At 37.0% G+C, this 10861-nt stretch overlaps 1 protein-coding gene across 2 annotated transcripts in view; it reads right to left on the reverse strand.

Annotated features, from left to right (window-relative positions):
• Positions 1 to 10304, reverse strand: part of stard8 (StAR related lipid transfer domain containing 8) — a 76319-nt gene extending 66015 nt beyond the window's left edge. The window contains exons 1-2 of one of the 2 annotated variants that reach the window (XM_055199674.2): positions 10060 to 10304; positions 8124 to 8157 (exon numbers count right to left, since the gene is read on the reverse strand). In XM_055199674.2, the coding sequence (XP_055055649.2) occupies positions 8124 to 8157; positions 10060 to 10104 (79 nt within the window). In that variant the 5' untranslated portion in view covers positions 10105 to 10304. Of the gene's footprint in view, positions 1 to 6137; positions 6497 to 8123; positions 8158 to 10059 lie in introns of those variants that run through there. The other variant, XM_055199673.2, reaches the window with a different exon arrangement.
• Positions 10305 to 10861: the final 557 nt, after the last annotated feature.

A 10861-nucleotide genomic window follows, 5' to 3' on the forward strand; every position in this document is an offset into this window, starting at 1 on the left:
TAAAATCCCTTCAATATAAGAGTTGAGTCAGCAAAAAAAAAAAAAGTACATTGAGAGGATATATCGGACATGACACAAAACTATCGTTATCGACATCTAGATATCACTCTGAATAATCAGCTATCGGTGGAAACATTTAAAGGGATACTTCACCGATTTAGCATTCAGCTTTGTATCTGTAGAAACCCGGCAGTATTACTGAATGACCATGTTTCCCTCCATCATTTCCCCCTGAGAGGAGAGATATCTGCATTTTGGTTCTGCAAAAAAGTCCTCCGATGATGCAAAAATCGTCATATTACATCATCGGAGGACTTTTTTGCAGAACCAAAATGCAGATATCTCTCCTCTCAGGGGGAAATGAGGGAGGGAAACATGGTCATTCAGTAATACTGCCGGGTTTCTACAGATACAAAGCTGAATGCTAAATCGGTGAAGTATCCCTTTAATAACGCGCCTTTAAAAAAAATTATAGTTGTTGAGGGGTCTGTGAGCTACCTCCCTAAAATGAGTTTTGCTGTGTGTAATGTCTGACATTGTCAATGAAATCCTCAAATACTGTGAACTGGTAAACTGTAACACAAAGTAACATCACACAGCATGTGGCCTGTACGAACAGCAGTCTATTTGGTCTAGTGTTTTAAAAACAGCTGTTACTTAAATATCTCTCTTACTCTATCCAAAAACATACAAGCACACATAAAACCACAAATGTTTCTGCAATGCTATTAATAATAGCTTGCTTTACTTTCTGATGTGACCCTTCCAGAAATCAACCACACAAACAAGCGCACTGTAATGACAACCAGAAACAGAAAAGAGAAAGATAATAAAACAGAAAATGAGAGCATGTGTTACCCTTCAGCTTGTTTGTTTGGTTTGTACCTTTAGGCCCTTTTGTCAGTACCTCAGTGTCTGTTGTGTTGTGCTGCTTTCACAAATGTTTTTGTGAACAAAGAGGTTTCATCTGTAGCATTTTACAGCTTTCTGTACAGATGATGACAAAAGTGACTAGCTGTTGAATCAAAAATCGACTTCATCCTAAACGTTGCTATTCTCCGAGGTACGCAGAAGATGAAAGTGACATTTTAAATTAAGGTTACACAGACCACTGAGATCAGACTTGTGATTGAACACCCACCTATCCGACAGTTCAAGATCTCATCCACACAATCTCACACGTCAGCGCTTGACCCGTTTTACCCCAGATCTGAACTAATCCACTGACAACATCATGATGCAGCATTTTGGCCTTCTGGACATAAAATCCAAACAATCTAGTATAGCATGTACAGTAAAGAACAAGCATCAAACGAATGCAAAGACTAAAATAAAAAACTTTGATATCAAAGGATTAATATTATTAAAAAGTTTACTCAAATTCAGTCTAATAAAACTGACAGATTTATTTTCTACTGTTCCCGTAACAATCTTAAAGTTTCATCAATCTCATCTAACAACTTTAAGAAACTTAAAGGAATCCTAATCAAGATTTATTGAGTGATATTACCTTACTCTTGCAACTTAAAAACAACCAAAAAATGTCTCTGAAGATAGACAATAAACTCAGCCTGTTTATTGCTCGCTTCTTCTCTCTTTATTTCTGAAGTTGGACAAAATTAGGCAATTTCTTTTGAAGTGAAATGCTTGCGGGTGGTTAGATGTTACCACTTTTTATGATTTGTAGTGTTGTTAAAAAATGCTGGACACCATACTTGCTTCCATGTTGATTATGAGCATAATCATACATGCTATGTTAAAGTATTGTAGTATACAAACTAATGGTGCACCCAAATATTAAAATTTTCGTAAATCAGGATTTGCTTACAAAATAAAATATTTTGGTTTGCTAAAGACGAGGGAGATGACGAGCATGTTATACAACTGTGTGGAGAGGTTTGGCAGCAAGACAAAAAAATCAAGGACCTGCAGCTAACATTAATTTTACACAGTATTGTTTGCTCGTGTAATAGTTGATACGCATTAGATATTATACTTTTTTTTCAAAATGCTATAAATCTATTGAATCAATATATAAATGAGCATTCATCTTTACCATGTTATATTCATTTAGTTGACTAGTGGTATACACCGATTAAACATCAATCAAAACACTCACTTTGTCATATTAATAACACTGTTATTGCTGCGGTTATACTTAGGGCGTCATCGCTTAAAATTTTTCACAGCGATACGCTGTAAAATGTTTTGGTCCTGCTCGATTTTCGTTGGCTTTGCGTAATGGAAATTGTTTTACCTAAGATCCCCTGGGGTCAATGTTTTAGCATGAGAGAAGCTTGATGTTGTCGGGAGAACAAGCAACCGGCATTTTCCTTCTACCGAGTGCCTCTCGCGTAAATTATCAGATGTTGATGACTTACGTTTCTTGCCCATCACAGAAAACCACCACAGGTTTAGCAATGCCATCAAAGTATTATTTTGTTTTTGTTTGTTTGTTGATCACGAAGTACAAGATGAGGAAAACTAGGATTCTGTGTATTCAACGCGCCACCATCATTGTTTACAATGCGTGGAATGGAGCGCTGTGATGTTGAGCGGATTTATTGCATTCTGCAGAAAAGGATGAGTGGTGTAAAAAATACTTTTACAGATCGGATGGGCCCCCAATTTGCTAAATCCGCCACTGCATATAGCATGCTTTACCAGCTACAGAGAAACTAATAGCCAGGAAAAAGATAAGTGTCCGTTCCCGAGCGGCGGCGTCACTACATGCAATCTGTCGGCACAGTTAGACAACCGTGCTGAGAATTCTGGACCGAAAGCAGTTTGTAATCGTACCATGCCGAACCAGGCTCAAGTGAAAACATAATGGTAACATATCCTTTCCATTCTTACCGGTTCGGCCCGAAGGAGGGAAAGCACTACATGAGAGAATGTTCATGTTTTGGTGAACTATTCCTTTAAATGTTACCTCTTTCCCCGCCATTGACGAGTTCTTTCGTCAATTAGGAGAAATCGCTATACTGCCAATGACAAGTTTTTTAGGGCAATCCATTTCCGCTATTATCCACTGGGTGGCGCTCTTACACAACTTATAAAACACTAAGGGGGCATGCACACTAAAGCATTTAAACGCGGCTGAAATGACTGTAGTACATTTTAGGACATCCTCAGACCTCAGTATCAGTACTCAGGCATCAGATAAGATGGCATGGGGCCTCATACTTAAAAGCATCAGACTAAGACTAAAAGTCGTCAGTTAAAACGACTGCAGACTAAAGGGTTCGTTATAGTTGTGTGTAGGTACTACGGCATAGCCGCAACGACGTAGGTTCTGCGTCGGTTTTCATTTATACTTTTGCGTCATCGTCCGTGTCGACGTGCAAACACACACGCAGACCGCTGGTAGGCAGTAACCACGCATGTAACCACAGTAGCAGCGCGACCGTCAGAGAAGAAGCAGCTTAGCAAGTTAACCCACAAACGAAGAAGAAACAGCAACTTGTTGTGTATAATTTTAGAAGACCAGCAATGATGGAAGTAAATAAACAACGACTTCTGATGCAGTTTGAGTTAAATCACTCCTCAACTTGGCTCATCTTTGTTTTCACCGTCACAAACGGAAATACATATGACGCAGTTTTTTTTAGCTGACGGAAGGGGTTCTGGTGGACCAATCACAGCGCTTGCGGTCAGCGTAGATCTGGTGCGCTGTTAACATTTTTGCGAGGTGCGCGTCAGGCTATGCAGAGCTACGCACAGGCTACGGATAGCCTACGCCGTAGAACCTACGCACGACTATAAATCGCCCTTAAAAGACGTCAGGTGAAACGGCCTCAGACTAAAAGGCATCAGGTCACACACACAAGTTGATTATGGTTCTGATATCTAACAGTACTTTACAAAAAAGCAATTATGTCAACTTTTTGCTCAAAATTTTGTATTTTTTTAAAAAAAACTACCCATATTGTGATAAAAAGAAAACATAAGGATGAAACTTTTTTAAAGGGGACATATTATGAAAATCTGACTTTTTACATGTTTAAGTGCTATAATTGGGTCCCCAGTGCTTCTATCAACTTAGAAAATGCGAAAAATATCAACCCAGTAACTTAGTTTTGGTAAACCATTCTATGCAAGCATGTGAAAAAATAGGTCATTGAAATTTGGCTCCTATTGTGATGTCAGAATAGGATAATACCGCCCCCTTTATCTGCACTATCCAACCACAGCACAGCCGTTTAGTACAGAGATAAAGAGAAAGAAAATAATAAACTGAGTTTCAATTACAACAAACCACCACCATTGTGATCAGTGTTTGAACTTCATCGGCTCATTTGCATTTTAAATGTCACACCCCAAAACGGCACACTTTTGCTCAGGCCTACAAAGTGGCAATTTTACCATGCTGTAATTAATTATCTGTGGGGTGTTTTGAGCTAAAACTTCAATTACACACTCTGGGGACACCAAAGATTTAGTTTACATCTTAAAAAAAATCTCATAATATGTCCCCTTTAAAGCAGATGGTTTGTTCTTTTTATTTGATATATTATATGTTTATAATTTTAAAGAACATTTTCTGGAAGGGATTAAACTTCATAAAAAAATGCTGGGGGAAAAAGAGTTAATAGCTTGATTTTTTGGAAACAGTATTCTGTAGAGGTTGTTACTGTCCAGACCTGACAACAATATTCCATCAAAAATGTATTATCTTCAAAGAGCTTCATATTCATATTTACTTGTGACATATAATCAATGATGGTGACAGAAACCTAGAGACAGATAGAGGAGACACAGCCTCGTCCCACAAAGACACAGCACTTCAATTTTCTAAGAAATAAGTCATTTTGTAATTTAAAGTACTCTCTGGTGAATGATCAAACACATGATGGTAATATGCTCATCACATGTGTAGTAAATCACATGAAAGAGGAAACATTTACGGTGTCAGACCAAATCTGAAACTGTGCTCTGTTCCTCAGTGTAATGTAAAAATATCCAAATTTGCAAACACAAGTCTCTCCCCTGAGGAAAACAACTAAAGATAATAAAAAGTCCACTGACTCAAAAGAAAAATTAAAGACATGCATTGCACTTCCAGAAAGGCTTCATTATAGTAACTGGCAAACTAATTAAGATAATCATAGTCTGTGGAAATGGAATACTGGCACTGTCATCATGTTTATAATGAGATCAGCAGAAAGTTGACTCATAAATCAAACATTTTAGGGATTGTTATAAGACCAGAGATGTGGACATGTGCCAGTTACGATAATTGAGAGCAATTTGGGATTCTCTCTACATATAAAAGCTTTCAGGACAGCATAAATGATTACTAGCAGTCCTCCATTGCACATTATAGAAAGACAGTGGCTACTATGTCATTGGTACGTACAGTATGTTCAATGCTGCTGCCTAGTAGCTAACAATATTTTAACCCACTGTGAGGGAATAGTAGAGCAGTAGACTAATAGAAAACATTGTAAAGCTCTGTAGAACACACACGCGGCTTTCACGTAAGTCTGTGTGGGTGACAGGTTAGGGTCTCTCGCGGATGAATAGATCTCTTATTTCAACTGCATGTAAAAACGTGGCAGCGAGTGTGTGTAACTGACCCCGGAACATTTTACCATGGTAACCAATGTTTCCGCCAAAATACTCTACTTTTATTTTGTCAGTCTGGATATAGTTTATTATTTTTCCTTTATTAAAACTGCACCTTGTCACCGCTAACGTTAGTGCCAAACGCCAACAAAAAGAATAAAAGAAAAAAGTGACAGAACTGTCCTAAAAGCTTCCATTCACTGTTTGAATGAGATTTCACATACGTTTTGAGTTTTTACGTAACAATAACTAAACTACAGTATACGCTATTAACGTTACTCTCGAAACCATGGTAAATTTTGAGCGTTAACCAATAATAATTATCACTTTTTTATTTCTTCTATTACTTTTTTAATTCAACCGACCCTCACATATTTTGTTACATTTATTTAGCATTGATTGTAACAATGTCTATTTTAGTATTTAGCATACATTTAAGAAAGAATAACTGGGCGACTTTTCAGCCCTGGTTGGAAAGTTTTAACAGTTGTTCTTTGCTGCCCGACCAGATGCCCTAAGAAAATACAATCTCCACATAAACCGACGTTTAATAATACGACTTAACTTACCCGCTATCTGACGCTGTTTCGTCTTCCGCCGAAGTAAAGTTAAAGCTTTGTATGTAGATTCTCTGAATTGTGTGGTTAAACATCTCGCCTGTTGGCCATTGCCGCTTTTATCCATTCCCAAACTCGTCTTGGCCAGCGCTCTCTGACTTCTGCACTCGACTTTTAACCCCGGATTTTTACTCCTTGATACTCTTTAACTGTTAGAAAGTCTAGCTCCGAGATATACCAGTCGTTATTCATTCTTCTTTACTAGCCGGTAGCGTTAGTGTTTCATTTCTTTTTAAGTTCTAATTAAAAGACTTTCCGTAGACGCTGCCCTGCAACCATTCTAACCGCTAAGCATCACGGGATATGAAGTCCATGCGGTTGTGCGTCTGTTGACTGTAGTTTCCCTTATGTCGGCTAACTAGAGGATTTTTTCCAGTCTCATGCAGGTTTTAACGAATTACCAGCCAAGTTTATATAGCTGATATATATTGACCTACACGGCAAAGTGAAACAATTTTAGATGCTACACAAAATTAAATGTGAAAAAATAAATTGTCTGCAAATTCTATTTTTTGCTACACCAAATGCATAGACTTAAAATAGGATAGCTTGAAATAGTTGAAATGACTTACACAGCCAAACCTAAATATTTAAGGTAGCCTATAGCAAAAAACGCAATATAAATATATATAAATAGTTATGTTTTCATAAAAGGAAAAAGTTTGGAGAGTGTTTTTTTAATAAATGATTCCTTAAAAATTAGCTTACAGTAAGGAACAGAATGTAAATTGCATTGTTGTCTCTTTTATTCAGTCTGACCCTACTTTGCGACCCTTATCAATCATAAAGCGCGAATCCAATCACTCATCCAAGCAAGATGACATGATGCTGCTCTGGACTGATAGCCTATCTCTCTGACTTTGATCTGAATCAAGGTGTAAATATACAAAGTAAATATCTCACATTCATGGGACAATGCTTTGCCAGACTATGTGCAAATAAAGACTTGTGATGCCTGGTGGGAAGCACATTTCTAAAGGTTATTCACATGACAAAGAGAAGGGGAATGAAGTAATCAAATGACGTTTAGGAGGGAAAGACAATGACATACAGTAACTGACATAAACAACTGAGCGTATCACTCATGTGGTATAAATTTTTTTGTCTTTGTGCACGTGTGCTTTACAAGAACCAAACCTAAATTAAGATTTTTGCTGACTTTGTAGTTTTGTAGAGAATTTTTGTTTTTGCAAACTATAATAACCTACGTAAAAATACAGAATAAGCTCTTTATGAGGTTTCAGCAGTACAGTAACACTGACTGTGCCTAAAAATAATCAACCCCAAGGAACTGAGTTATGTTTATGAATCAGAATTTTTTTAACTAGAACATCCAGGAAAAGTCATATCGGTTCTGTGGGGTGAATTAAAGTATTCACATACTGTAAAACATAGTAATAACTTTAATGTATAATTGTGTTTATATACATATACACGCGTATACCTCTAAACAGGGCACACCTCAGGAACCTTAAAACCATTATAACCCATAAGATTTACCAAGCCATCTGAGATGTGTTATAAATAGTATGATCTACTTTCAGTGTCACGTGATCCAAAACTAAACCCACCATCACTTTCCTAAAACAGGGTGACATCTAGACCACAACATAGAGAGAGTAGGTCAAGGAATCTGAGCACTGATCAAGCTAGAGATACGGATAGATGAAAAGATAATTACATTTTTATTTTTAATGGAAATCTTTAGATTTAGCTCATTAGCATACAAGTTTCACAACATTCAGTGCAAAGCAGCTTTACAGGAAACCTTTACGATGAAAAGTTCATAAAGGTCCTTACTGTCCCTAGTGGCTTTTGAAGGTGATTTTTTATTTGTGTCCACTTCATCACAGTCAATTTCAAGGTGCTCCAGATGCTGTCCTAGAAATATGGTTAGTGGTAAAGCCATTCGTTTCTAATAGAATTTAACATTCTTACCTGTGCTCCGCACGCGGCAGCAGTTGGTCAGTTTCTGAAACATCAGGAAAATGCTTTAATATTTGATGTAATATAAGAACAATATGTGACCCTGGACCACAAAACCAGTCATAAGTAGCACGGGTATATTTGTAAAAATAGCCAAAAATATTGTTTGCGTCAAAATTATCAATTTTTCTTTCATGCCAAAAATCATAAGGATATTATGTAAATATCATGTTCCTTGAAGATATTTTGTAAGTTTCCTACCAGAAATATATAAAACAAATATATATGTTTGTGAGTGGATGCAGTGCCAAGGACTTTATTTGATTTTTTTGCACCCTTAGATTCCAGATTTTCAAATAGTTGCATTTCAGCCATATATTGTAACAAACCATCAATAGAAAGCATATTTATTCAGCTTCCAGACGACCATTATGACTAGTTTTGTGGTCCAGGGTCACATACAGTATATGTGTAATAAGGGTTTCATTGGACAGTCTCAATCACTGTGTATTAACTCATAATTAAAATCGTAATAACAAGAATTTTATTTCTAAGAAGGACTGTAAAACCTCTTTATGTCTCTTTATTTGCATTAAAGTATTTACAGAAGGTTTTTTATTTAAATAAGTAGCAGCTACAAAGCATATGCAAATGGTTTAACTGTATGTTTGAAGGAATTGGTCAGCCATAGTGAATATTTTCCCATCATTTAAACACCCAGTCATTCCAATCCTGCATTATTTCTTTCTTTGTACGATTTAGAAGAAGTGGAATGAAAATTATAGGGCTCTAAGCTTCAAAAAGGACAAAAAGCGCAATAACAAAACCATTCAAATGCAAAATCTTTCATATATTTTAGTGATAAAGCAGCTTTGTGTGAGGAACAGACCAAAAATCATATTAGTGATTAATGGTACCCTAGTCACGTCAGATTCAATGCTGTTTGACATCTAAGGTGCCATTATCAATAAAAAAGTAAATGTCTAGTAGAGGTGTTGCTTTAAAATTCATAATGGCATATAATTCAGTCGGTTCTTCATACAAGGTTATGGCATAACTTCAGAAATTCTGCTTAAAATCACGTTTCACAGAGGAAGGAAAAATTTGCCGGGCTGGAATAAGATAAGAATAGTGAGTAAATGGTGACCTCTTTATTTCCTAAGAAATTAAGTAAGATGCCAATTTTCGTTTTCTGTGTTTTTTTGGAAAGGCAGAACACGTGGTGTGTTTTTTGACTGAAAATGTGATTCCACCCATTTCAGCTGAACAGACATTCCTCTGTATTCTAAGTCTGCAACGGAAAAACCTAAATATATCAGGATCTCTCTCACTCAGGAACGTTGTGATGTCATGGGAGCTGCGCTGTAGCCTATTGGCTGAGCCACGCGGTACTTTGGTGAAAGGGAGCTTTTAAAAATACGTTGCCCTGGTAACAAACTTTTGGCTGATGCTCGTCTCACTATGAGTAGCCAGTCATGGTACTCAAATGCTTACTTCTTCCCACTTCACCACCCAAACGTTCAAACATTCAATGTGCACAGTGTGCCTTTTACAACTATTCAGTAAATGGTACAAATAATTTATTTCTATAAAGAAAACGTTTACTCACTATTTTTATCAACTGACAGTCAGATATGTTAAAAATATGCAAGTATTTCTCCTAAAAAAAAGTACACATGAATTAAATAGTTTCTTGAAGTTTGGGATACTTAAGAATTACTAGTGTTTACGTCATATTCCCAAATTGTATGAAGAATAACATGTCAGCATGTCAGATCCTCTAACCATAAAGTTTATAACTTTTATCTCTTTAATAAACATAACCCAGCTGTCAGTCAAAACACACCTCACAGTTTTGTTGTATCGCATAATGCTTTAAAATCAATGCTTTTTGTGTTGGGTAGTTGACAGCTCTCTCGCTCTCATTCTTTCTCTCTCTCTCTCTTACCTTAGCTTGGCTGATGAGTGCTGTTAGACAGTTGAAAAAAGCCATGCTCGCAGGTACCCAAGCTGAGGGTCAGGTTCAAAAGGTCGAGTTTTGAAAGTCATGAAGGTTGCTGTGTGAGCCTTTTAGATCAACGTCTCTCGGTGTAACGGTCCAGAGTGTCAGTGGCTTTGAGAAGCAGAAAGGGAGGGGCCACAAGGACATATTTCAGCTGGCCAAGAGGACAGAGATTCTCTGCATACCACTCTAGCTAGCGCCAAATCCTAACACACAGCAGGCGTAGAAGCCCAGCAGTATCTGCAAACAGACCAAAGAGGTGACACAGAGCACTATAGCAGCAAATCTAAAATAGTCCAACTTTTTTTTTAATATTTCATCCACGTTATTCCAACATTATTTCTTATATCTTACATAACACACAGGATGATGGAAAATACCAGAGCTGTTTTTAATGGAACAAAAGTAGTCTATATGAAGTGTGACATTTGTTTTAAGCAAAGCCAAAATGTGGTAGTTATATAAAAAAGTTTTTTTTTTAATAGACTTCAAATGCCATTGGTTCTCATGTTGCTGGACTGATCAAGATGTGTAATGAAATTTAAGATGAAGTCTTCCTGTTAAGGAAAACAAAACAAACACTGTCATAAAGTTAACTTAAAACTGTCACGGTGATCCGTGTCATGTTTTGTTTGTCTCTCTGATTACGTCACCTGGACATTCACGGACTGATTCATCACACCTGTTCCCTGTTAAGTGTTGTGTATTTATACTGCTGTCTGTTTCTCACCTGTCGCCGGATCATTGT

The sequence above is a fragment of the Misgurnus anguillicaudatus genome, chromosome 22 (genome assembly GCF_027580225.2).
Source record: "Misgurnus anguillicaudatus chromosome 22, ASM2758022v2, whole genome shotgun sequence".
Classification (NCBI taxonomy): Eukaryota; Metazoa; Chordata; class Actinopteri; order Cypriniformes; family Cobitidae; genus Misgurnus; species Misgurnus anguillicaudatus.